The sequence below is a fragment of the Pelophylax lessonae genome (assembly GCF_965119305.1).
Source record: "Pelophylax lessonae genome assembly, chromosome: 2".
In the NCBI taxonomy this organism is placed as follows: domain Eukaryota; kingdom Metazoa; phylum Chordata; class Amphibia; order Anura; family Ranidae; genus Pelophylax; species Pelophylax lessonae.
Window position 1 is genome coordinate 514,643,014 of NC_138769.1, and position 27,154 is coordinate 514,670,167.

General features: G+C 47.0%; 1 protein-coding gene across 1 annotated transcript in view; it reads right to left on the reverse strand.

Moving 5' to 3' along the window:
* PIBF1 (progesterone immunomodulatory binding factor 1) overlaps window positions 1-27,154 on the reverse strand; it is a 319,829-nt gene that overhangs the window by 178,163 nt on the left and 114,512 nt on the right. The window contains exons 8-9 of the mRNA XM_082245629.1: window positions 19,715-19,896; window positions 18,173-18,298 (exon numbers count right to left, since the gene is read on the reverse strand). Of these exons, the coding sequence (XP_082101755.1) occupies window positions 18,173-18,298; window positions 19,715-19,896 (308 nt within the window). The remainder of the gene's footprint in view (window positions 1-18,172; window positions 18,299-19,714; window positions 19,897-27,154) is intronic.

Genomic DNA, 27,154 nt, shown 5'->3' on the forward strand with positions numbered 1-27,154 from the left:
GACTTTACGGTAGGTCAAAAATACCATTTTCTCTTCGTTCATTGACGGACACAGCTACTGATCTTCATGACCATTGGGACGTCCCAAAGCAGTGTTAAACATGAGGGGTGGGAACAGCAAAAAAATTCCCAAGGCTAAACAGTAGCCAACCAGGCAACAGGAGCTCAACCAAAAACAACTGCAGCCCACCTGAAAAAAACAATACACCCTCAAAGCGGATCAAGTTCTCTAAACAGCAGCCTGCAAAACCTTTCGGCCAAAAAAAGAATCCACAGAAGCCAACATATCCACTTTATAGAACTTTGTGAAAGTGTGCACTGACGACCAGGTGGCCACGTTGCAAACCTGCGTCACTGACGCCTGATGACGGAAGGCCCAGGAGGCACTGAGCGCCCGAGGAGAGTGGGCCTTGACAGGGAAAGGAAGAACCTGACCCCTGATGGAATAGGCCTGAATCACTGTCTGTCTGATCTATCTGGAAATGGTTGCAGAGGAAGCGGATAACCCTTTCCGAGGCCCATCCGTGAGCACAAACAGTATGTCTGACTTTCTAAAAGACTCCGTAGCTGCCAGGTATACCCTAATTACCCGGACCAGATCCAAGGTATGCAATGCAATTTCCTTCAGATGTTACAGTCTGGGACACAGGGAAGGCAACATATCTTCATTCAAATAAAAATCAGAGACAACCTTTGGGAGGAATGACGGACAGGTGCGAAGAACCACCTTATCTCTGACATCTTAACTATCTTATCGAAAGGATAACGCCGTCAATTCTAAAATCCTGCGCACAGAGGTGATAGCCACCAAAAATGCCACCTTCTGAGACAGTGTAACAAGGGACTCTCCCGAAGCTTCTGCAGGAACGAAAGCACCAAATTGAGGTTGCAAGGCGGCAACTGAGACTACAATGGAGGAACCAAATGTTGGACACCCTGAAGAAAGGTACGCACTAGGGAGTGTGTGGCCAAGGATTGTTGGAAGAAAACTGCCAAGGCTGACACCTGGCCCTTGATGGTACTCAAGGCCAATTTTTGATCAACCCCCCCCCTCCCCCCGGTTGAAGGAAGGTCAAAATCCGAGCCACCGAGAAGGAGCGAGGATGAACCCCAAGACACTCACACCACGCAATGTACGTCTTCCACGTACGGTGGTAGATCTTCCTAGAAGTAGATTTCTTAGCTTTCAACAGTGTAGGAATCACCGATTCAGATAAACACCTATCAATTAGCACCTGGCATTCAACAGCCAACCCATCAAAGCCAGCGACTGTAAAGCAGGATGGAAGATTGGTGCTTGGGACAGCAGATCCTTCCTGAGAGGAAGCTTCTAAGTAATGTCAGCAACCAGCCGCAACATATCAGCGTACCAAGCCCGGCGAGGACAGTTCAGAGCCACTAAGATGACCAGAATCACTTCTGCCCTGATCCTGCCTAGAAGTCTTGGCAGAAGCTTGAGCGGAGGGAAGGCGTAAATCAGACGATACGGACCCCACGGGGCCACCAGTGCATCTGTGGCATCCGCCAGAGGATCCTATGACAGAGCCACAAACCTCGGCATCTTTCTATTGAGCCGAGACGCTGACAGATCCACCTCAGGGATGCCCCACCAGAGACACAACTGATTAAATACCTCAGGATAAAAAGGGACCACTCCCCTTGGTCCAATGCCTGCCGGCTGAGGTAATCCGCCTGCCAGTTTTCCACCCCGGGAATATGTACAGCGGAGAGGGCTGGAACAAACCGTTCTGCCCACCTTAAAATGCTGGCTACCTCCCGAGCCGCCAGGACAAATTTTGTGCCCCCTTGGTGATTGACATAAGCCATGGCTTTGTCTGATTGAATGCGCACTGGACATCCCTGATGACGATCCGTCCAAACGTCCAGGCACAGTCTGATCGCTTGGAATTCCAAGACACTGATCAGGAGTCTGGACTCTTCCAGTATCCAGATCCCCTGAGCAAAATTCTTGCCGAGTACGCCTCCTCAGCCAGAAAGGCTGGCATCCGTTGTGACCACTGTCCAATGCAAGGGGAGGAAGAATTTGAACAGCCGAAGTGCCGGAGAACGAAGCCACCATATCAGGGACTCCTTCGTTCCCCGGCTCAGCCGGATCTGATTGTCCAGAGACTGCGGAGTCTTGTCCCATTTGGCCAGAATCTCCTTTTGCAGGGACCTCATATGGAACTGTGCAAACGGAACCGCCTCGAAGGTAGACAGCACCTGCCTGCAAGTCCGGAGGGATGACACTCTGCTGGGCAGCAGGAAATGAACTGCAGCATGCAATTTCTGAAGCTTGTCCAGAGGAAGGAGCACTCTGGCTAAGGCAGAGTCCAGAGTCAGACCCAGATATTCCAGCTTTGTGGATGGAACGAGAGCAGACTTCTGAAAATTCAGAATCTAGCCGAACTCCCTCAGAATTCATATGGTGATTTCCAGGTTTTCAACCAGAGCAGTAAGGGACTCCACTAGCAGAAGGTCATTCAAGTAGCCCAGTACCCCGATCCCCCGTTGGCGTAACAATGCTAGCACAGGATCCAACACTTTTATGAAGACCCAAGGAGCAGAGGTGAGACCAACGGGTAACGCCACAAACGGATAATGTTCCTCTCCCACGGCAAAGCGGAGGAAGCGCTGGTGACCGGCACATATTGGAATGTAAATAATTAAAGTTTGAGGTGCTGCTCTATATAGTGATAGTGCTAATTTTATTAGTGAATGTGCATTAATCCCTCATGTGTCAAAATACAGATATCCTCATGATAATGTGTCAACAATTAAAATGCGCAAAAAATATATAGTTAGTCAAATCAAATATTAAACAAATATTCTAAATATATAGAGGTGTTCTGCACCCCGTGCTTGATTGTGCTTCAATAAATCCGTCTCGTGCGTGTTCATATGCAATATTCCTCCTCCCTAATCCAAAAGGGCCATTCACCAGATATAATCAGGCCGCCAAGACCCCCACAGCTTTATATACAATATTGGTCACCGTTTGTGTCTCTCATTTTCCAAACACATCATCCTAATCCTTAATACCCTCGACTTGGGCAGAACCTTTATGATATTGAGCCAGGCTCTAATCCGTTAAAGATTTCCAGAAAGAAGCAAAGGCAGATGATCGTGCGATATGTTTATTTAAAATTTTTCCAAAATCCTATAAAATCAATGGTGATTGAACTCACACTTAGTTGTGCCCTGAGCAGCACCCACTGTAGAGCGCCTGGTAAGCTATAGCTCCCGCCGTTCACACCCAACACCGGAGTGCATGCCAACTGGGTTCCACCAAGAACCGGAAGTGACGAAACCGGAAGCATCACCACTGCAGACCTCAATGCATTTCACCGGATTGGCGTTATCAGGAAGTTATACAGCAGCCATATTTATATTCCTTTCCCACTTTTTGATTGGTCCAAAGTATTGTCAATCTTGTGTCAACACAAATCACTGTGCTGTCTCAGCAATCAATTGCTTGATGCTGATATTCCGGACTAATACTTTCTATTTCGAAACCTCCGGTTTTACAATATTTATAAATGGTAAACATTACTTTAAAACCAATAAAAATATATATATAAAATTACTATTTCTAAATTGCTTATGATACACAAATCCCCCGTATAGTCCTATGTAGGTCTTCCTCTAGAGGTTATTACAGAGTCTACACTTAAGTGTCTATCCTTTAGGTGCATACTTAATAACCACTAGAGGGAGACCCACATAGGACTACACAGGGGATTCGTGTATTATAAGCAATTTAGAAATAGTAATTATATACATATATATTTTTATATTGGTTTTAACGTAATGTTTAACATTTAAAAGTATTGTAAAACCGGAGGTTTCGAAATTATGAAGTATTAGTTCGGAAAATCAGCATCAAGCAATTGATTGCAAAGACAGCACAGTGATTTGTGTTGACACAAGATTGACAATTGGACAATCAAAAAGTGGGAAAGGAATATAAATATAAGCATAAATATGGCCACTGTATGACTTCCTGATGACGCCAATCCGGTGAAAAGCATTGAGGTGCGCAGTTGTGATACTTCCGGTTTCGTCACTTCCAGTTCTTGGTGGAACGCAGTTGGCATGCACACTGGTTCTGGGTGTGAACGGCGGGAGCTACAGCTTACCAGGCATTCTACAGTGGGTGCCGCTCAGGGAACAACTAAATGTGAGTTCAATCACCATTGATTTTATGGGATTTTGGAGAAATTTTAAATAAATGTATTGCACGATCATCTGCCTTTGCTTCTTTTTGGAATCCTTAATGGATTGGAGCATGGCTCAATATCATAAAGGTTCTGCCCAAGTCAAGGGTATTAGGGATTAAGATGATGAGTTTGGAAAATGGGAGACACAAACGGTGACCAGTATTGTATATAAAGCAATGGGGGTCTTGACAGCCGGATTATATCTGGTAAGTGGCCCTTTTGGATTAAGGTGGAGGAATATCACATAGGAGCATGCACGAGATGTATTTATTGAAGCACAATCAAGCACAGGGTGCAGAAGACATCTATCTATATATTTAGAATATTTGTTTAATATTTGATTTAATTATATATTTTTTTATATTTTTTTGCGCATTTGAATTGTTGACACATAATCATGAGTATATCTGTATTTTGACACGAGGGATTAATACACATTCATTAATATAAGTAGCACAATCACTATCAGCGCCTCAAACTTTAATTATTTGCATTCATTTTTGGAATTTCCAAAAAATGTATGGCAGCTGCAGGGTGAAATTGTTATTAGTTACACATAGGAGGCGCCTTTTTTCTCTGTTTACATATTGGAATGTGAAGGTAAGCATCCTTGATGTCAATAGAGGCAACAAAATCCCCCTGATGCAGGGATGCCACCACAGTGCGAATGGACTCCATCCTAAACTTCTGCACCTGCAAAAAGCAGTTCACGCCTTGAGGTCCAGGATTGGACACACCTTGCTTTTTTTCTGGGGAATCGTAAACAGGTTTGAGTAAAACCCCTGAAAACATCCGATGTCGGAACCAGGACAATCGCCCCTTGAAGCAACAGGTCTCGTACAGCCCCAAATAGACTCTTTCAGCGGTCTGGGGACAGGTGCAAGTCGGAAGGAAAGCACCTTGCTGGGGTACAAGAGCGAAACTCGAACTTGTAGCCGGACAGAATAACTTAGTGGACCCACTTGTCTTGGAAAGTCCACAGGTCCGATATGGGGGAGGGCGCACCTTTATGCTGAAGGAGCCTTGTTCGCAGGTCTGGAGAAACCCGTTCTTGGCTTGCCAGACCAGGTTCGTATGGATCCTTCAGAAGAGGCCCTGAAAGGCTTTGAGCCCTTGTCAGTCGACCCTGAGGGAGGAAAAAGCTGCTTATGAGCCAAGAAGGGGGGACTAAGTCTATGACAAAGTTCCTTGCCCTTAGTAGCCTGCGCAAGAAAAACGGAATTTTTGTAAAATCTTACCTGTAAAATTCCTTTCTCTGAGTCCTCCGACAGTCGCCGCCTCTTCATATTCGTCACATATGGGTATTAGACTTTGCTCCGAAGGAGTAGCTAGGCAACAGAATATGTTAACAATAAAGCTTTAACATATCCCACCCTCAAGGGGTGGTCCCCTCAGTCAATACCCTCCTACTTCCTGCAACCATATCTCAGTTTTAGTGGAATAGCAGTAGAGTATACATTCAAACCCCAAAAGAGGGGCGGGGGCGGCGACTGTCGGAGGACTCAGAGAAAGGAATTTTACAGGTAAGATTTTACAAAAATTCCGTTTTCTCTTACGTCCTCCGACAGTCGCCGCCTCTTCATATTCGTCACATATGGGGACGTCCCAAAGCAGTGCAAACATGAGGGGTGGGAAACGCATCCGCGCCGAAAGGCAACGCAGTCTCCACATCAAAGAAAGGAACCTTACCAAAGGAAGGAAACCAGCTGGGCAACAGCAAAAATAAGTGCTCAACAGGAGCAACAACCCAGGAAAAGACAAAAAACCCAGGGGATACAAAAAAACTATCCCAACAGCCAGGAGTCCCCACAAGGGACCCTAGGGAACAGCCGCACTAAGAACCTTGCGGCCAAAGGAAGCATCCGCCGATGCCTGAACATCTACTTTGTAGAATTTTGTGAAAGTGTGCACGGTCGACCAAGTCGCCGCCTTACACACCTGGGCTACAGAAGCCCCATGACGGCAGGCCCAAGCCGTACTCAGAGATCTAGTAGAGTGCGCCTTCACAGGCACAGGGGGAACCTTCCCCTGCAAGGCATAGGCCTGTTCAATGGTCTGCCTGATCCATTTGGCGATGGTAGAGGCCGAAGCCGCCATGCCCTTCCGAGGACCCTCTGGAAGAACAAACAAGGAGTCCGTCTTACGAAAAGACTCAGTCGATTTAAGGTAAACCCTTATCGCCCGAACAACATCCAGAGAGTGTAATCTCATCTCCTTTGGATGTTTAGGCTTCGTGCACAACGAAGGCAAAACAATATCCTCGTTAAGATGGAATTCCGAAACTCGTTTCGGCAGAAAAGAAGGATTAGGTCGCAAGACCACCTTATCCAAATGAACAACCAGGTACGGAGACTTGCAGGACAAAGCCGCCAGTTCCCACACTCTGCGAGCCGAAGTGATCGCCACCAAAAAGGCGACCTTTTTGGACAACATAGACAACGAGATCTCCCTGATCTGTTCAAAAGGAGCACGTTGTAACACAGATAGAACGAGATTCAAGTCCCAAGGGGGCAAAGGATCCCTCCTAGGAGGAACCAGATGCCGCACACCCTGAATAAAGGTGCCAACCAAGGAGTTGGAAGCCACGGGACGTTGAAACAGAACGGCCAGCGCAGACACCTGACCCTTTATCGTAGCCAGCGCCAAACGCTGATCGACACCCGTCTGAAGGAAAGACAGCACACGGGAAACCGAGTACGTGCGGGGTGAAAACCCCCTGGACTCACACCAGGCAAAATATGCCTTCCAAGTACGGTAATAAACCTTCCCCGAGGAAGACTTCCTCGCGTTGATCAAAGTATGAACGACCTCTGGAGAGAGACCCTTCTCCTTCAGGACCTCGGTCTCAACAGCCAGGCCGTCAAAGCCAGCGACTGTAAAGCAGGATGGTAAATCGGTCCTTGAGACAGTAGATCGTCTCGAAGAGGCAGACGCCAAGGGGCGTCGACTGCCAGATTCACGAGGTCTGCGTACCAGGACCGGCGAGGCCAGTCCGGTGCCACAAGAATCACCGTGCTGCGTTCCGAGTGTAACCTGCGAAGGAACCTGGACAGCAACTGAATCGGTGGAAACGCGTACATCAGCCTGTACTGATGCCACGGGGCCACTAACGCGTCCGATGCGTCTGCCCGAGGGTCGCGCGTCCTTGCCACGAACCTCTTCACCTTGTAGTTGAGGCGAGACGCGAACAGGTCCACATCTGGAAGACCCCACTTCGCGCACAACATCTGGAAGACAGCCGGGTGGAGAGACCATTCCCCCTGATCCAGGGTCTGGCGACTCAGATAGTCCGCCTGCCAGTTCTCCACTCCCGGAATGTGAACCGCCGTTATCGCCGGGACATGAGGCTCGGCCCAAGATAGAATGTCGGCCACTTCTCGAGCCGCTCGGGCACTCCTGGTGCCCCCTTGGTGGTTGATGTAGGCCACCGCCGTGGCATTGTCCGTCTGCACCCGAACCGGGCAGCCCTGCAGCCGGTCCGTCCAGCGATGAAGACAGAGCCTTATCGCACGCAATTCCAGAATGTTGATCGGGAGGGAAGACTCCCCCTCCGACCAGGTCCCCTGGGCGGACAGAACGCCCAGAACACCACCCCAGCCCGACAGCCTGGCATCCGTGGTGATTACCGTCCACGAGATCGGACGAAACGACTTGCCCCCGGACACCAACGGGGACTGGAGCCACCACAGAAGGTTTTCCCTGGTGCGATGACTCAACGAGATCTGAAGATCCAGAGATTGAGGTCGCCCGTCCCACCCGGACAGGATCTCCGCTTGGAGACCCCGCGTGTGAAACTGCGCGAAAGGAATCGCCTCGAAGGCCGAGACCATCAATCCCAGACACCTCATACACGTCCGCAGAGACGAGTGTGGAACGTCCCTGAGGGACCTGACTTCCTCCTGAAGAGTCCTGAGTTTGTCTTCCGGCAGGAAGACCTTCGCCTGCACCGAGTCCAGTATCATTCCCAGATAGGGGAGACGAACCGACGGACTCAGTGTCGACTTTGGAACATTTATCGTCCAACCAAACTCCTGCAGAGTTTGCATTGTGACAGACAGGTCCTCCTCCAGACCCTGTCTGGTCGCAGACCGAACCAGAATGTCGTCCAGATACCCCAGGACAGAAATGCCCTGGGCCCTCAATAATGCCAGAACCGGTGCAAGCACCTTGGTGAAGACCCGCGGAGCCGAGGCGAGACCAAAGGGCAACGCCACGAACTGGTAGTGATCCTCCGCAATGGCAAATCGAAGGTATCTCTGATGACCCTCGAATATGGGGATGTGAAGGTACGCATCCTTCAAATCGATGGAGGCCATGAATTCCCCCGGAACGAGGGCAGCCACCACCGAGCGCAGGGATTCCATGCGGAACTTGCGAACCCGCACAGAGCGGTTCAGAGCCTTCAAGTCCAGAATCGGACGAACCTTGCCCTCCTTCCTGGGCACGGTGAACAGATTGGAATAAAACCCCCGAAATCTGTCCCGATGAGGCACCGGAACCACCACTCCCTGAGCCCTCAGGTCCCGCACCGCCAGGTGCAGATCCCGCAGGCGCTCTGGAGACAGTTGAAGATTTGAGGGAAAAAATCTGCTCTCCGGCCGAGAGAGAAACTCGATCTTGTAACCAGATCGAACGATTTCCAGAACCCATCTGTCCCGCACACGGGCCAACCAGGGCTGAAGAAAAACCGAGCAAGCGTCCCCCCACCCCAAAACTGGGTGAGGGCGCCCCTTCAGGCCGAACTGTTATGGGCTGCAGGTCCGGATTGGCCGGACTTCTGTTTCCCAGACCAGGGCTTCTTCTGAGAGCCTTGGCCTTTGAACGGTTTGCCCTTGTAGTGCGGCCGAAAGGCACGAAAGGACCCCTGAGGGGGCCGAAAATTAGCATGCTTCTTCCCAGAAGCCCCCTTAGCCTTGGGGAAATGGGGCAAGAGAGTGCTCTTACCCCCGGTGATCCCCTTAATCAACACATCCAGGGACTCCCCAAAAAGGCGAGACCCATCATAAGGCAGATTGGCTAAGGTCTTACGTGAAGATTGGTCCACCGACCAACATTTCAACCAAACCAGACGGCGAGACAACACCGCCACGCTGTGCACACGTGCAGCCAACGGAATCAGGTCCAGGTCCGCATCACACAGATACATGACACCCTGGTGGATCTGATCCACCATATCCAGGGTCGCTGCCGAGGCCGAATCGGCCACTAGGACGCGCCTAAGCATCTGTGTCCAACTTGCGATCGCCTGGGCCGCCATGAGAGAAGCAAACAGAGCCTTAAGCATAGAACCCGTAACAGAATAAGTATGACGGGCAAGAGACTCCAGTCTCCTATCCGTGGCATCACGGAAAACAGGGGAACCCTCTGCAGGAATCGCAGTGGCTTTGTTCAAAACCGCAATTGCATGATCCACTGGCGGAGGCACACACCACCGTTCATCAGTGGCAGGCGAGAAAGGATAACGCAACTTGAATTTACTTGGTACCGCAAAAGGCTTGCGCAGATCGCGCCATTGATCCTTAACAGCGCGCTGAAAATCAGCATTGCAGGGAAAAACCTGCGGCGTCCTGCGTTTCCTCTGCGTCCCATAAGCCGCCAAGGCAGCGGGGGGACACACTTCGTCCTGCAAACGTAGCGTCTGCTTAATGGAAGCAATCAACTCATCCATGATTGCAAGCTCTTCAGGCGAGCCAGGGGGAGAATTATCAACCCCCTCAACTTCAGCCTCTACCTCAGACCCCACTAGATCAAGAGAGGAGCGGGACCCCGATAAGGAGGTCCCTGCCAGAACAGCCCCATCACCTTCACCCTCAGAATCAGAGGACAGAGCAAATCTGGGCCGTTTAGTAGATTGAGCAGCCACCAGCATTTGCACCTGGGCAGCAAGGCCAGCCACAATAGCGGCTAAATCCCCCCCTGGGGGGGAAACAGCGGTCCCCTGGCTTTCCACCAATACTGTAGGAAACTTGCCCTCCTGAGAATCCATTGCCCCTGTAATGCCAGACAACCAAGGGTTAACTGCCCCCTTTTAGCAAGCGCGGCAAGCGCAGCCCACCGCACCACACTCCGGCACAATGAGACCCCCACAGGGAATATACAAACTGAATACAGGCAATGGATAGCAAGAACAGAAGGATAAAACCTGAGGAGACCCCGCTGCTGCTGCTGCCTCGATCGGTGTTCCTGGAAAGAGGAAGTGATGCTGCCAGGGCGCTCTAAGTAAGCCTATGGAGGCTACAAGAAAATGGCCGCCGTGCATGTAAACCATGCGGCCGGAGCGGGCGCCGGTAAAATGGCGTCGTTTGGCGCCGAAAACGCCGCTCCACAGTGCATAAAAACACACACATTACATCCCAATATAAGGATACATGTTAGATCGCCGCAGCGATCGCTGTATATGCCCAAACATGCCAAGAAAAAACATGCTCCACAGCACACAGCTTCTCACACTGCCCAGCCTGACACACACAGTGTCATACAGCTCCCCCCCCCCCCCCTGCAGCCCACAGCATGCAGCCGAGAGATAGGGAGACAAGCAGTGTGATTAAAGGCAGGTTACACAGTCCCAGACTGAGACCCTCCCAGACAGACAGGTCCCCACATAAATACACTTACCTCACATGGCGTGGGGAACCCGCACAGGCGAACAAGCCGCTGCACATGAGGCAGGGAGAGTCGCAATTCAAGACGCACACAATGGAGGTTAAGAAACCGCACAGCGTCCGGTGAGGTAGCCACCTCACCAATCATCCCTGCACCGAACAGGGATGGGTCGTTCACTGTGCCAGGAGCGTTACCTGGCTGAACGCTCGATGGCAGACTGGGAAGCCACTGACCCACGACCTGCGACCAGGGGGATCAGCCCGAGACCCAGTCCGCATGATCCTCTTCGTCCGAAGAACTAACTAATGCTGACAAAAATAACAGCTAAGTAAAGATAGAGAGAAAACTCAAACAAAATATCAAAAAGAAGAAAGAGTCTGGGACAGAAAGTCCCAGCACAGAGAGAGACAGCCACTCCTGACAAGCTAGACATTAAAACTGAGATATGGTTGCAGGAAGTAGGAGGGTATTGACTGAGGGGACCACCCCTTGAGGGTGGGATATGTTAAAGCTTTATTGTTAACATATTCTGTTGCCTAGCTACTCCTTCGGAGCAAAGTCTAATACCCATATGTGACGAATATGAAGAGGCGGCGACTGTCGGAGGACGTAAGAGAAAGTACTCTTTCCCCCTGTGAAACCCTTAATGATGTCACCCAGGGTAGCCCCAAAACAGATGATACCCTTGAAAGGGGAGCTTAGTCAAGGCCTTTTTAGAAGTCTGAGCCGCAGACCAGCATTTAAGGCAAAAGACATGCTGAATGACTACTGCCGAAACATAGAGCTGAGCCACTAGGGGAGCCGGATCCAAAGATACTTTACAGATAAACTGCAGCCCCTGGACCAGCTGCTCCGCCAGCTCAGCAAAGGTGAGGGGGGGGGGGGGGGGGGAGGAGTTGTTCTCCCTCTAGGTCACGGCTTAAAAGCTATAAAAAGGTATGTGGGTAATTCTCAGATATTGTGTTACCATAATCCCTAGAGGTTAGTTGATAAGGAAAAAGGGAATGACCCCCTAGAAGGGTGGGACTTTAAAGGTAACTAATAAGGATCTTTCGAAAAAGATAGAATTAATTAAAATATTTAACAATTTATTGAAAAAAATGTGAATGTGAGGGATCAATCAAACAGTAATAATACATTCAATGTACAATACAATACATTTGCAGATGCATGACAGAGTCCAACGCGTTTCGAAATTTGTATAGTACCAAAATCTTCCTCAGGGAATCTGTATGTTTTCCTGGAAAGCATAATCATATGCCAAAAGTAAATCCAAGAGAACCAAAGCAAAATACAAAAACATACATTAGTGTGTTACATCAATCATATCAAAGTTTTTGCATATGCGACAACATGTTGTTCCATCTCAAGAGGTAATATATCAAGGGGGAAGAGAGAGGGGGGAAGGGGGAGGGGGGGGAAGGAAGAGGGGGTGGGGGAAAGGGAAAGGGAAAAGAGAGGATGGTAGGGGAGGGGGGGTTGTACACATACCGGCAAATGTCCGGAGCCGCTCATATTGTCCACGGGGAGATATGTAGAGGTCCCGCAGGGTGGGAGCTAGAATCAGGTATTTGTATTATTTTTGTTTTTATATCCTCTATAGCCTGTAAATAATAATGCAGTGTCAGAAAAATTCACTCCAAGGATGAATTTCCTTAAGTATATGATTACGGATCTCTTCACCTGTTATAATGATCCAAAAGGGGGATAGGTGTGTAAAATTACGGAAGAAAGGAATCCTTCAAGTGACGGAGAGGATTCCAGTCACCTTTGGTTATCCTAAACTAGAGGTGCCTATTAGGACTTAATAGATGGTGACCCCTAAAAACGAAAAAAAGGGGGGGGAAAAAACATATAGCGAGGAAGTACTGGAGAGCAGAGAGCTCAAAATATAGATTGTCCACAGTTGGAATTATTTTGTTATTTGGGGTATCTTACCTCCGTGTAGATAAAGAGTAAATAACAGCCAAATCCAATGCCACTTCAGCAGATGAAGTATCTACTTGGGGGTGTGCTTTTTGTCCCAGAGTGGTTCAATATAGATATTGGTATTATGCTTGTGTCTAAAATATAAAAAGTTTTATATTGCATCTATCTGGTTACCTATCCAGGATATTGTATATGGCAGGAGTGTCCCCAATAAAAGTATAAATATAAATACCGTAGGATGAAATGAGGTGGCAGACACCCAATGACAATGTCTTCCAAGCGGGGACGGATGAAAACCCCCACGGCTGATAGTACAGCTAGTGGGGTTCGCCCATGGATCTGAAGGAGTAAATGTGTATAAGGTATAAAATAGGGTTCACCTTGGTAAAAGTACCCAAAGCATTCCAACGATCAAAAATTCCCCAAAAAGGATTACTTACTCAGCTGTAGGGAGGGTTGGAGGAACGACAATTCTGTCCTATCACGGAGAGATCACTCACCGGACTGATTCTCGGCGTTCCCTAAAGTATCATAACGAGGCCCGTGATTTGCCGATAGGCATCACGAGGTTTAGAGTGATGTCGTCATTTCCGTCTATCCTCCCCCTTCCCCCCTTCCCCCCCCCCCCCTTTTCCCTTTCTCTCCCCCCCCCCCCTCCCCCTATTTTTCCCTCTATTTTGTCTGCTCTATATGCTTTCAATGCTCCCTCTGATAAATTCAGAGCTATCTTTGGCGTCTCCTCCTCCTATTCCTTATCCCCCTGGAGGACTCTGACCTAAGCACTCTGAGGATGAATGTTGTTTGCATTTAGCTTCATCTTGGCTAAATGCATATCTCTTAGTGGCCTCTTTATATTTATATTTATTTTGATATATTTATGTATTTAATTGTTATATTATATTTTGCAACTCCAGTCATGTAATTGCATGATGCGACGAACATCTGTTTCTCCAAAAACATCCAATCAGGTAATTATCCTTCCACTTCAATCTAAAACCCTCCCTCCCCCCTCCCTCCCTTTTTCCCTTCCCTTCCCCTAGTGGGTCCACTTCCCGGCAGTCTGGATGTCATAATCATGTGATCTCATGTTTCCATATTTGTTTTTTGGAGAGATATCCCGCAGCTGGGAGCCCGGCACGGGTGAGACTACTCTCCCTGGGACCCAAAATTGATTTTGGATGTCCCATTTTTTATCTGGAGAGCATATGCGTTATATAGCTGGATTAATTTCCTACAATCTTTGTGGGAATTCCATGCTTGAACCCCCGACCATCCAAGGGTTAAACGCCACCACCCGTGCCGGGGCGATATCTTATAAGATTTCCCCTTCTGTATCTACCAGGCCAATTATCCATAATGAGAAATTGGCATCTCTTGAAACTTTCGTATAATTTTTATTATTATGACTCCGACATATTTATGGTTGGAATCACACTTTGTCAAAACACTTTATTGTCCTATTTTGCATCAAGATGTACCAATTATTAGAATCAAGGGCGGGTATTACTACCTTGCCCCTTCTGCAAGTGAGGGCGGAAGTCCATCACCGCGGCTACGTCCCGTGAAGTGCTGGATTATACGCCCAAACCGTATGTGATGTCACCGTCCTAGACTCGCGGTATTTTACTCGAGATTAAATAGACGGAAATGACGACATCACTCTAAACCTCGTGATGCCTATCGGCAAATCACGGGCCTCGTTATGATACTTTAGGGAACGCCGAGAATCAGTCCGGTGAGTGATCTCTCCGTGATAGGACAGAATTGTCGTTCCTCCAACCCTCCCTACAGCTGAGTAAGTAATCCTTTTTGGGGAATTTTTGATCGTTGGAATGCTTTGGGTACTTTTACCAAGGTGAACCCTATTTTATACCTTATACACATTTACTCCTTCAGATCCATGGGCGAACCCCACTAGCTGTACTATCAGCCGTGGGGGTTTTCATCCGTCCCCGCTTGGAAGACATTGTCATTGGGTGTCTGCCACCTCATTTCATCCTACGGTATTTATATTTATACTTTTATTGGGGACACTCCTGCCATATACAATATCCTGGATAGGTAACCAGATAGATGCAATATAAAACTTTTTATATTTTAGACACAAGCATAATACCAATATCTATATTGAACCACTCTGGGACAAAAAGCACACCCCCAAGTAGATACTTCATCTGCTGAAGTGGCATTGGATTTGGCTGTTATTTACTCTTTATCTACACGGAGGTAAGATACCCCAAATAACAAAATAATTCCAACTGTGGACAATCTATATTTTGAGCTCTCTGCTCTCCAGTACTTCCTCGCTATATGTTTTTTCCCCCCCCTTTTTTTCGTTTTTAGGGGTCACCATCTATTAAGTCCTAATAGGCACCTCTAGTTTAGGATAACCAAAGGTGACTGGAATCCTCTCCGTCACTTGAAGGATTCCTTTCTTCCGTAATTTTACACACCTATCCCCCTTTTGGATCATTATAACAGGTGAAGAGATCCGTAATCATATACTTAAGGAAATTCATCCTTGGAGTGAATTTTTCTGACACTGCATTATTATTTACAGGCTATAGAGGATATAAAAACAAAAATAATACAAATACCTGATTCTAGCTCCCACCCTGCGGGACCTCTACATATCTCCCCGTGGACAATATGAGCGGCTCCGGACATTTGCCGGTATGTGTACAACCCCCCCTCCCCTACCATCCTCTCTTTTCCCTTTCCCTTTCCCCCACCCCCTCTTCCTTCCCCCCCCTCCCCCTTCCCCCCTCTCTCTTCCCCCTTGATATATTACCTCTTGAGATGGAACAACATGTTGTCGCATATGCAAAAACTTTGATATGATTGATGTAACACACTAATGTATGTTTTTGTATTTTGCTTTGGTTCTCTTGGATTTACTTTTGGCATATGATTATGCTTTCCAGGAAAACATACAGATTCCCTGAGGAAGATTTTGGTACTATACAAATTTCGAAACGCGTTGGACTCTGTCATGCATCTGCAAATGTATTGTATTGTACATTGAATGTATTATTACTGTTTGATTGATCCCTCACATTCACATTTTTTTCAATAAATTGTTAAATATTTTAATTAATTCTATCTTTTTCGAAAGATCCTTATTAGTTACCTTTAAAGTCCCACCCTTCTAGGGGGTCATTCCCTTTTTCCTTATCAACGGCTTAAAAGCTTAGCCCATTCGGTCAGAGTTTGCGACAAAAGGTCAAATGATGAATGCCGGCCTCAGTGCCGAATGAGTGTACATATTGCGGGCCACAGCCTCCGCCTTCCTGTCAGCTGGATCCTTAAAGGCTAGGGACTCTTCAACCGGAATCATGGTTACCTTGTTCAATCTGGAAACCGGAGGGTCCACCACCGGTTGAACAGTCCACTTCTTAATAAGGGACACCTCACCTAGTAAATCACTTAGGGACCCCAAAAGGGACACTTTGGTCGTCCCAACCCTTTAGCGACAATTCTGTCAAAATAAGCTTGGAAAGGGAACACCTTTGCCGCTCTGGATGGCTTGTGAGTGCCAAAGGGAACCTGTGCCTCTGTCGAAGCTGCGTCCTCCCATCTTCAAGGTCTCACGCACAGATACAATCAGTGCTTCCATCAGCGCCTTTTCATGCGCGGATGCAGATGTGGAGGAAACATCCTGACTATCTGAGGATTCCAGGCACGTGTTTGCAGACCCAGCAGGATGACCCACATCCGCGGCGGCCGAATAAGATTCAGGATCTGATGAGACAGATGGGGCAGGGGAAGCGGGGGGGGCTTTTTGGTAGCCCGTCGCCCGGACACCACCTCCACCCGGGACACAAAGGATTCCAGGACCGCCGTCAGTGCATCGATGGATGGTTGGGACCCGGAGGGCCCTGTATTCTCAGAGAGGGGGGTTAGGTGGGGAGATGTGCTCCAAATACTCCATGAGTCAATACAGGGACCCCACAATAAGTGTAAAACACTGCAAAGGGACAGCCCCCCACCGCGCTGGCAGCACCACCCAGTCGTCAGGCACAAGCACTAAGCGATCCTCAGCAGAGAGAGAGAGAACCCCACCAGACTCACCACCCAGCAGAAACAGGCACCTGCAGCCACCAGGATAGTCTGCATTCCACGTGCGGCAATCAGGAAGTGAAAAGATCCAGGAGTTAGCACCAGGGGATGAGGAGGGGCTTCCATTGCCTATAATCGCTGCCCACAGGGCTCCACTGTCACGGCCCCTGCTATTTTCAATGGCAAACCACCGCAAAATGGCCGCCAGACTACACAAACATGGCCGCTGTGCATAGAAACATACGGGCAAAATGGCAGCCCCGTGTGGCACTATGAGGCTCCCAGGGATCCCTAGGCCTCAAGGACAGACCCAGGAATGATGGGGGCCCTGGCAGGAGCCCCCATCAGGTACAGCCCCCCTCCCCCCCGCACAGTTGATCGTCCGGTCGCCGGCGGCACACCCCCCGGCCCCCATCGCCAACAAAGCGACCTGCCACCCCCCCGGCCCCCATCGCCAACACAGCGACCTGCTCCTACCCCAGGAGGTGGACCATACCACCCACACAACCCCAGCATAAGTGGAGGGGGGGATAGGGTGACAGATGAAAGGGGGGGGTGCCTGACGGGAAGGAGGGGAACCTGGGGGTCCGACTGTCCCAAGGAGGGGCCATGTCCACCCCAAACCCTCCAGGGGGAGAGGGTGAACAGGAACCAGGCGTGCATCGCTTCAGACAGAACCCCTCCCCATCGAAATGGGGGGCTTTCGGCCAGGAGGAATGCTGCGACTCAGGCCGAGACCCAGTTGTATGCAAACTCGCAAGGCCTCAGGCCAGCCTCCGTCTAGTGGGGCTATGTTGTGGCCGACCTAGCGCGGAGCTGAGGTCTGCGTGCCCTCGCTGGTCAGACTGGGGTGACCACTGGATCTAGATTATCCAGCCTGTTGCCCAGTCTGGCAGCAGATTGTAGATCTCACAGGAAAAAAAACAGGAGAAAATATTTCTAGCCAAAACATTTTGCCTGGACCAGATATTCCAGCAAGGAACTAGGTCCTTACTCCTGACTAGGCAGAAAAAACTGAGTACCTATAGCAAGGAGAAGGCGTATATCCCCTGGTACTGCCCATAGGAATAGCCAGATTATTTTTATGCCTAGTGTCCTACTTCTGTAGGGGGCAATATAACCCAATGGTTATGAAGATCAGGAGCGGTTTCCATCAATGTACTAAAGAGAAATACAGTCCCCCCCCCCCCCCCCAAAAAAAAAAAATGTTAGCTTAATGGGTTTGCTATGAAATTTCAGCAAAACGTTACCAAATTTGTTTAGGGCAAACAATATCTGGGCTGCACCACACCATCTGTGCCCTATTCTAAGGTAAATTCCAATGTGAAATGTTTTATTAGAAAATAGCTGTGTTAATCATACCTGTTTTCCCGTTCATACATCTCTTTTGATGCCCCCCGAAGTTGATCAATCTCTTGATTTGTCTGCAGTCTAATTTGCTCTAGCTCGTTGCGCAGTTTATTCTCATATTCGGTCTTATAATGATCTCTGTATCAACAAAGGGATAAAAAACACAAATAAGTCCTACCTCTTCAGACAGAAGTCCACACTGCTCCTCTTCTGCACTCCTGGCTAGGGTCCAGAAAAACATATTCCAACAAAAACTGATAACTTAGCTTAAAGTGGTTGTAAACCTCAGACATGAAATATAAACAAAGCATATCCTTCTATAATGTGTACTTGTCTCAATTAAGATTACTAAGTGTCATTTGTGTCTGCTGCTTCATTCCTCTGCTATCAGCATGAATCACTTCTGACAAGTTTTCCTGACACCAAGCGGAAAAAAAGGTGACAACGGGAAAAACCAGCTGATTGACAGCTTCAGCTTTGTTCCTGTGTGCTGTGCCCCTTCCCTCCAATCAACTATCAGAGCTCTCCTTACTGTAACTTCAGCTCTCCGCCCCCCCCCACCTTTTTTTTTTTTCAAAGCTCAGACAGGCTGTACAAATTCTGGATTTGAAAGGCTGTAGAGAAGAGAATACTGCAAAGAAACAGGTACAACTTATGCATTATGATTTGTTTCATCTCTTTGTATCCCCTGAGGCCAGTTACATCACTTGGTTTATATACTGTGCTCTCCTTCACGCGGCGGCTTCGTTTTTCCAGCGGCTTCAGCACAGACTGGCATCTTATGGGTGGCTCCACACATAGCCTTACATGCCTAATATCCCAGACGTCTGTAAATGCATTTTCACTGCGACTTATTGTTTACCTTGTAATAAACTGTGCTACACTTTTGGCGCCTCCTTTTTCCCGTCGCTTCTTCTGTTATTGCAGCTTATCATTACTTAGATGTGATGGCTGTAACATTTTTCTTTTTTAGGCACTCTTTCATCCATTTTCATCTGGTGAGCCAGTCAGCAAGTCTGTTGTATTTCAAAAGCACAAGCTCTCCAGCAGAATATATCAGTTTACATGGATGAGACAAACCACTTAACACTGGCAAGAGTGATTAAAATGATCAGCTTTTATTTATTCATGCAAAACCTTTATCCCAAAAGGAAAAACATGTTTGCTGTAACTGATTATAAAGGGTGAGCTGGAGTAAGTTTCAATTTATTAGTGTATTTAAATCTGCTAATACATCTGACACTACACTTCCCCCAGACTGACAATGCTGCTGTCTGCTGTGCCTCCTGTGTATTCATCCACAGTTTTCTCTCAATAATACAGGAGGTGTATTACTTGCCAGATCACCAGGTGAAAACAGAGGGGAAAAAAAGCCAAAGAAAAGAAAAGCGGATGCAGCCACCACATCTATTTATTGGTAAGCTGCAATAAAATAAATTTTTGGTTTTGGATTTAACAGTATTGAAAATGTTTAAGGTATATAGGACATAAAACAAAAAAACGTACTGCATTACAAAATACCCCAACTAAGAAAAAGAGCAACAGGCAACTCACCTTGAAGCAACATATTTTTCATACATTTCTTCTCTGGCTTTCTTGGCATCTTCCAGCTGACCCTGAAGTCTTTCCAAGCGATCTTCTTCATGAGCACAGCGGACATTCAACTCCATATTCTGTCGGTTAAGGAAGTCTTTATCCTTTTGCAAGAGTGAAACAGATTGTCGCAATGTGCTTACCTGCATAGAAAACAGAAAAAAAAAAACAGTTGTAATTTTTAGCTTGGTCATTTCTAAATACACAAGAAATAAATACAGTATGATTGTCAAAGAACACCAGTGTGTATACAAATTGAACATTGTCGGACTTCGCCCCACATGCTTTTGGCTACATTTTGAAGGGGATGTAAACACCAACAATGGACTTATCTTGTCTGATTAATTTTGGTGTGGTACATATACAGTTAAAAACATTTTGTTATAACCGTTTGAAGTGCAAAAAATACCCTTTGATCTTTTTAGAAATTTTGTCATCTAGTAATGTCTTGTGCTTTTTCCTGTGCTGAGCTTTTTGTTAAATTGTTTTCAGTTATTTCTGAGGACAACAGAGAAACATGAAGCTCCCTTGAGTGGGATTTTACAGCGGATATGTTTAACCAGTTCTGGACCGCCCACCGCATATATACTGCGGCAGGACGGCCTGGCTGCGCAAAATCATGTATAGGCACATGATGTGCGCCCGCGGGTAGGGGGCGCGCGTGCCAGCCGTCCCGCGGTGATCTGTTTAGGTTCAGAACCAATCAGTCATCAGGTCCAGGGCAATGATTTATGGCCTGAACCTGGTGATCAGTTATGACCAATTGCAGAACCTCCTGTGCCTGTGTAACAAACACAGGCACAGGAAATGATGCAAGCTCCTCAAGCCCTTTTCGGTTCCAGCGTGAGAGGAGAAAGCATCACAGTGAGTACACAAGCATTACACTAACACCAGGACATATAGGCACATATTTAACCCCCTGATCACCCCCAAGTTAACCCTTTGACTCCCTGTCACAGTGTCACTATACACAGTATACAGATAATTTACTGATCACTGTATTAGTGTCACTGGTGACGCAAGTTAGCGCCAGCAAAAGTTAGCGGTAGTTATCGTCAGTCCCAGATAGGTTTAGGGTACCCACTATATATCTTCTAATAAAGGTTTAACCCCTTGATCACCCCCAGTTAACCCCATTCACTGCCCTGTCATGGTGTCACTATATACAGTATACAGATATGTTACCGATCACTGTATTAGTGTCACGGGTGACGCTAGTTAGTGCCAGTCTTAGTATAGCGTCAGGGTCCCACCACATATTTTCTAATACAGTTTTAACCCCCTGATCGCCCCCAATTAACCCTTTCACTCCCTGTCAGTGTCACTAGTAAAGTGTACAGATCTTTTTCTTTGATCACTGTATTAGTGTCACGGGTGTCACCAGTTAGCGTCATTCCCAGATGGCATCAGATTTGAACCCTTTGATTGCCAGTAACACTAACAGACACACACTATATACCTCCATTACTAGTATAGTGTCTAAACGGATCAATATCTTTGATCTGGTCAGACTAGCATCCCCAATAGTTTAGAGTTTCCAAAAATGCAGCGTTTGCAGGATCAGCCCCGACACCTGCCAGCACCTGCGTTTAGCCCCTCCTCCCAGCCCCCAAGAAGTGCAGTATCAATTGATCTCTGTCACTTCCAATACACAGCACACAAAACCGCAGCATTAAAAGAGTCAGGCCTGATCTCTGCTAGCACTAGCAGTTATTTTTTTTTCATAGCGGTTTAAACCGTCCTCGACAACAAAGTGATTTTTTTATTTGTGAGTCACACTAGGTACCTGTAAATTTAGTTCCCAAAATGTCAAACGAAAGGTACACTAGTGAAGAGGCCTACAGAGTAGCATGATTGCAATTAGAACGATGGGGAAGCCTTGCTGTCAGAATCAGGCTCAGCATACAAACCTGTAAAGAGCAGTAGCACCCTGACAGATAGCTCCAACGATGGAGTAGAGGTCCTTAACTAAGGTCAGGCGTACCTGACACTGTTCCTCGGTTGCTGAGGTACAACAACCACGTGATTCTCGTATGCAGCAGAGTGTCGGTATTAGTACTAGCACCAGAGGCCTAGTACACCCTGGTTGCAGACAAACCAGCACTGCAATATCACTTGGTGACGTGGCGAGTCCCATAAGTGCAGCCCAAGCTGGTGCAGTGGCTAGCACAAGTAGTTTCCTGCAGCCACCAAGACTTTGAATGCAGGCCCGTAGAGCCGATAGTGCCCTTCTTAATGCACTTGAAATTCCTGATTGGGGGCCAACAGATTCAGCAGCACCCATAGTTCCCCCATTCACTGGCCAACCCAAAATTCAGGGGCAAATAGCCAATTTTGTCCTCTTGATTTTTTTGAGCTGTTTTTCACAGAAGATCTGTACAGATTTAATGTGGACCAAAGCAATTTGTATGCAAATCAATTTATCAATGCAAACCCAAATTTGACCCTTGCCAGATAATTTGGCTGGAAACCTATAACGGTTCACAAAATTTAAAACCTTTCTGGGCCTATCCCTCAACATGGGCATCACTAAAAAGAGTGAGTTGCGGTCATATTGGTCCACTGACCCTATTCATCATATGCCCGTGTTCTCTGCTGCCGGCTTGATACAAGCAAATATTGCGGTTCCTGCACTTCAGTGACAATGAACTCTGTCATCCTTGGGGTGACCCTGAATTTAAATGGCTCCACAAAATTCGGCCCTCGTAAACCACTTCAACCAAAAATCTGCAGCCTTGTTTATCCCCTAACAAGATGTCTGCATTGACGAGTCCCTGATTACGTTTTCTAGCCGCCTTGTGTTCAAACAGTTTCTCCCCAGCAAGCGTGTCAGATATGGGGTCAAGATGTATAAGCTCTGTGACAGGGCAACAGGGTATACATGTAGTTTTCTGGTTTACGAGGGAAAATACAGCAGCGTGGGGCCCCCCCAACTGCTCAGACTACATAGGGAGCAGCGGCAAGATTGTTTGGGACTTGGTGTCACCCTTATTCGGAAAGGGGTACTATTTATATGTGGAAAACTTCTATACAAGTGTGACACTTTTTAGACACCTCTTTCAATTAGGTATTGGAGCATGTGGCACCGTGTGATCTATACGCCGGATCTTCCCCCAACGGCTTATAAATGCCCCACTTAGTCAAGGGGATAGTGCCTGCTTGAGGTGCAATGAATGGTTTGCAGTGAAGTGGAAGACAAACAGAACGTTTTTGTTCTGTTTTCCATTCACACAGATACTGCAGTCCAAATTACAATGGTGACTAGTGTTGAGAAGCCCCTCTGTATCCACAACTACAACCGTAAAATGGGAGGAGTGGACTTCAACAACCAGATGATGGGGCCATACTTAATTTACCGTAAGGCCAGACGCTGGTACAAGAAAGTGTCTGTATACTTCTTCCAACTGGCTCTTTTCAATGCTTATGTACTACACAAAGCATCTGGAAGAAGTGGCTCCTTCCTAAAATTCCAGGAAGAGATCATCACAGCCCTCCTGTATCCAGAAGGCGCTGTGGCCCAAATTCACAACCCAGATGCAGTGAGCCGGCTGCATGAGAGGCATTTTCCGGATGTCCTCAGGGGTACCTACCCAAGGAACACCCCAAAAAAAGATGCAGTGTCTGTAGCAAGCAAGGATATAGGCGTGACACCTGCTATTTTTGTCCCTCCTGTCCTGGCAAGCCTGGTCTCTGCATCAGTGACTGTTTCCGTCGCTACCACACACTAGTGGAGTATTAGTATAGAGTACAGCACAGTCTAGGGCACACTTTCACACAGGGTCTCGAAATATGTTAGATGGCTATCACATTTTGAGAGACCCTAACCTGGAACAATTATAGTTAAAATAAAAGTGTAAAAAAAATAAAATAAAAAAGCCAAAAATAGTTGTCATTTTATTGTTCCTACTGTTTTACTGTATTTTATGCTATACTGTAAAGTTTTATTGTTACTGTGTTTTATTGCTAACCATTACTTGCTTTGAAGGTATGTCATTCTACTGTTTTACTGTACTGTTACTGTGTTTTATTGTTAACCATTGTTTGCTTTGCAGGTAAGCCATTAAGCTGCAGCACTGATTTGCTTATTTTGACAGAAACAGGGTTTGCTCTCACAATACCTAAAATCAGCGACTCCAGCACTGTAGGAGGTGATTTCACCACCACAGTTTAAAAAGAAGAGCATATATGACGAAGCATAGGGGATGGGGTGGACATAAAGGGTGGATCTCCCCTATGTTTTGGCATATATTTTTATTCACTTTTCTTAGCAGAAATTTCTTCATCCACATCGATCAATGTGAATGGAGGAATCTGTTAGGTTGCCAAAAGTTAACTAAGTCTCCCAGGTAGGGCCCTGTAGACAAGGAGAATGGGGATTTTAATGTGCCCATATACTAGTAAATAGAAAAAATAAAAATTATAAAAATATAAATTTTATTAAAAGTCAAGATGGTAAAAACAACATATGAGAATACGATTTCTAAAAGGTGTATTACAGCACATCCCACAATGCAATGGATCGACGCGTTTTACCCACACTTAGGGCTTCCTCAGGATCCAAATTTGTAGCAGGCTTTCTCAAAAAGTATATATACACCCTTAATAAAAAATATCAAACTATAATTCAACGGCCATGCCACAGAGCCTATAATGGTGTACTCAAAAGTATGCAGGGCATATACGCAGGAAAAGGGAGCTCACAGGCCCCCAAACAAAAGCAAGTGCAATTCAACTATAAATGCAAAAACCACAGGGTTCAATAATACATATAGCTACCAAATCTCATTTATGGTTCAAAGCTAGACGTCCAAAAAAGGGAAAATATTCATATCATTGTAGGGATGTTAGGTACCTGTTAGGTAAAGTCCGAAGTGGAGTTTGAGTGCTGAGGATTCAGGCGAAAACGTAGTCAGGGATCAGGCCAGAAACAGATCAGGCAAAGCGGTATCCAAACGTAATCCAAAGAATGGTCAGGCAGGCAGAAGTAATACACAAGCTGGCGGTGAAGTACAGATTCGGTAGGCTGAAGAGGGGTCAAGAATACAGGCAAAAGTTCATACACGAAAGTCTAATCGAAGAGCAAGCAGCACACCCAGGAACAGGAAGATATTCCAAACAAACAGGCATTGAGGAACAGGAAGTGCTGCTTTTTGAAAGCTAAATAAATTGTACATTGATCACAGCTGGTTAAATTGTACATTGTTTGCAGCTGGCAGCAGGTGGAGCTAGTGAGTCCAAAAGTAAAGCATCAGGCTGGAAAATCACTGCACAAACTCCAGAGCTTCTTTGTGGCACAACAGATAAGGCTGCAAGCTATGGAACAGGGAAGCTCCCGGTTCAAGAACACCCAGGTACACGACAGGACCCCTTCTCCAATGGACCCCTCTGGGGGCCTATCGAGGCTTAGCAGGAAAAGAGGCATGAAAGTCTCTGATGAGAGCAGGGGCATGCAAATCTTTAGCTGGAACCCAGGAACGGTCTGTGATGGGGTATCCTTTCCAATGAACCAGATATTGTAGGCCACAACCCGCCTTCTAGAAAGAGACTTCAAACTCATGTTGTCCATCAACAAGAACAGGAGGAGGTAGGTTTTGAGTTCTGGAGTAACGATTGAAGATTGCCCTTTTAAGGAGAGAAACATAGAACACAGGGTGTATCGGGAGTGAGGAGGGTAATTTCAACCGATAGGAGACTGGTCCGACTCTAGCAATTACCCTAAAAGGACCAATGAATCGAGGGCCCAATTTGGTAGAGGGTTATTTCAGTCTTATGTATTTGGTAGACAGCCAAACTCTGTCCCCCACCGCATATGGAGGTATATGGCGTTGTCGTCTGTTGGAGAAAGGTTCATATCTGCCTGCTGACTTCCGTAGCAATAAGCAAATCTTTTTCCAGTGTAGCAAGATATTCTTCACCCGTTGATCTGCTGCTGGTACACCAGATGAAGGCTGAAGTAGTGGAAAGGTCTGAGGGTGATAGCCCAATGCTGCGTAGAATGGCGTGGTATGCAGGGCACTGTGCCAACGAGAGTTAATGGCGAATTCAGCCAAGGGCAAATATTAAGACCAATTGGAGTGTAGCGAGTTGATGTAATGCCAAAGATAGGTTTCAAGGGTCTGGTTCATGCGTTCGGTTTGACCATCTGTTTGCGGGTGATGCGAGGTAGAGAGTGAGAGCGTTACTCCCAGTTTCTTACAAAACGCTCTCCAGAATCGGGAAATGAACTGAGATCCGCGGTCTGAGACGATATTGGTAGGTATTGGTAGACAGAGCTTCCGCTGTAGGTAATCCAGAGAGTGGTACATAATGAGACATCTTTGAAAAGCGATCCACTATAACCCATATAGCAGTCATGCCATCAGATTTGGGTAATTCTGTAATGAAGTCCATAGTTAAATGGGTCCAAGGCTGGCGAGGTGCAGGAAGCGGTTGTAATAGCCCAGCAGGCAATGTGCGAGGTACTTTATTAGCAGCACAGGTTGGACAGGCAGCCACATAGTCTGTAACATCTCTTTTCATATGAGGCCACCAAACATGACGCTGCAAGGTCTTAAGAGTGATTGTGATACCTGGATAACCAATTAACACTCCATCCTGTGCCCAGAGGAGTACAGCTCTCCTGAGGCTGGGGGCTACAAACAGGTGACCTGGTGGTACCTTCAGCCCTTGAGGAACACGATTCCTGTAACTGTTGGGAAAGAGCTGCAGAGATCTGTGCGACAATCTTAGGAGGTGGAATAATATATTGTTCGGTAGGTTGATCTTCTTCAGAAGTAACAAACTGTCTGGAAAGAGCATCGGCCTTCCTGTTCTTATGACCAGGGACATAGGAAAGGACAAAATTAAAACTGGAAAAGAACAGAGCCCATCAAATTTGACGTGAATTAAAACGTTTAGCAGTCTGAAGATACAGCAGGTTTTTATGGTCGGTCAGGATAGAAAAAGGCTTTGGAGCCCCTTCCAGAAATTGTCGCTATTCGGTTAATGCAAGTTTTATAGCAAGTAGTTCTCGATTCCCAACATCATAATTCATCTCCGCTGGAGAAAACTTTTTAGGAAAAAACGCCACTGAATCTTACTGGTTTTAGGTCGTCTCTGGGACAGCATGGCACCTGCTCCTACCTCAGAGGCATCCACCTCGACAATGTATTGGAGATCAGGGTTTGGATGCTGAAGAATTGGAGCCTTGCTGAACATACCCTTTAAAAGCTGGAAAGCTGATTCTGCTTCAGAGGGCCACAGTTTGCACTTGGTGCCTTTCCTAGTCATAGCAGTAAGGGGGGGCAGCTATGGAGGCAAAACCCTTGATGAAACGCCTGTAGTAATTTGCAAACCCCAGAAAGCTTTGGAGTCCCCTCAAAGTGGTCGGTTGGGGCCATTGCAAGAAAGCAGAGAGTTCCT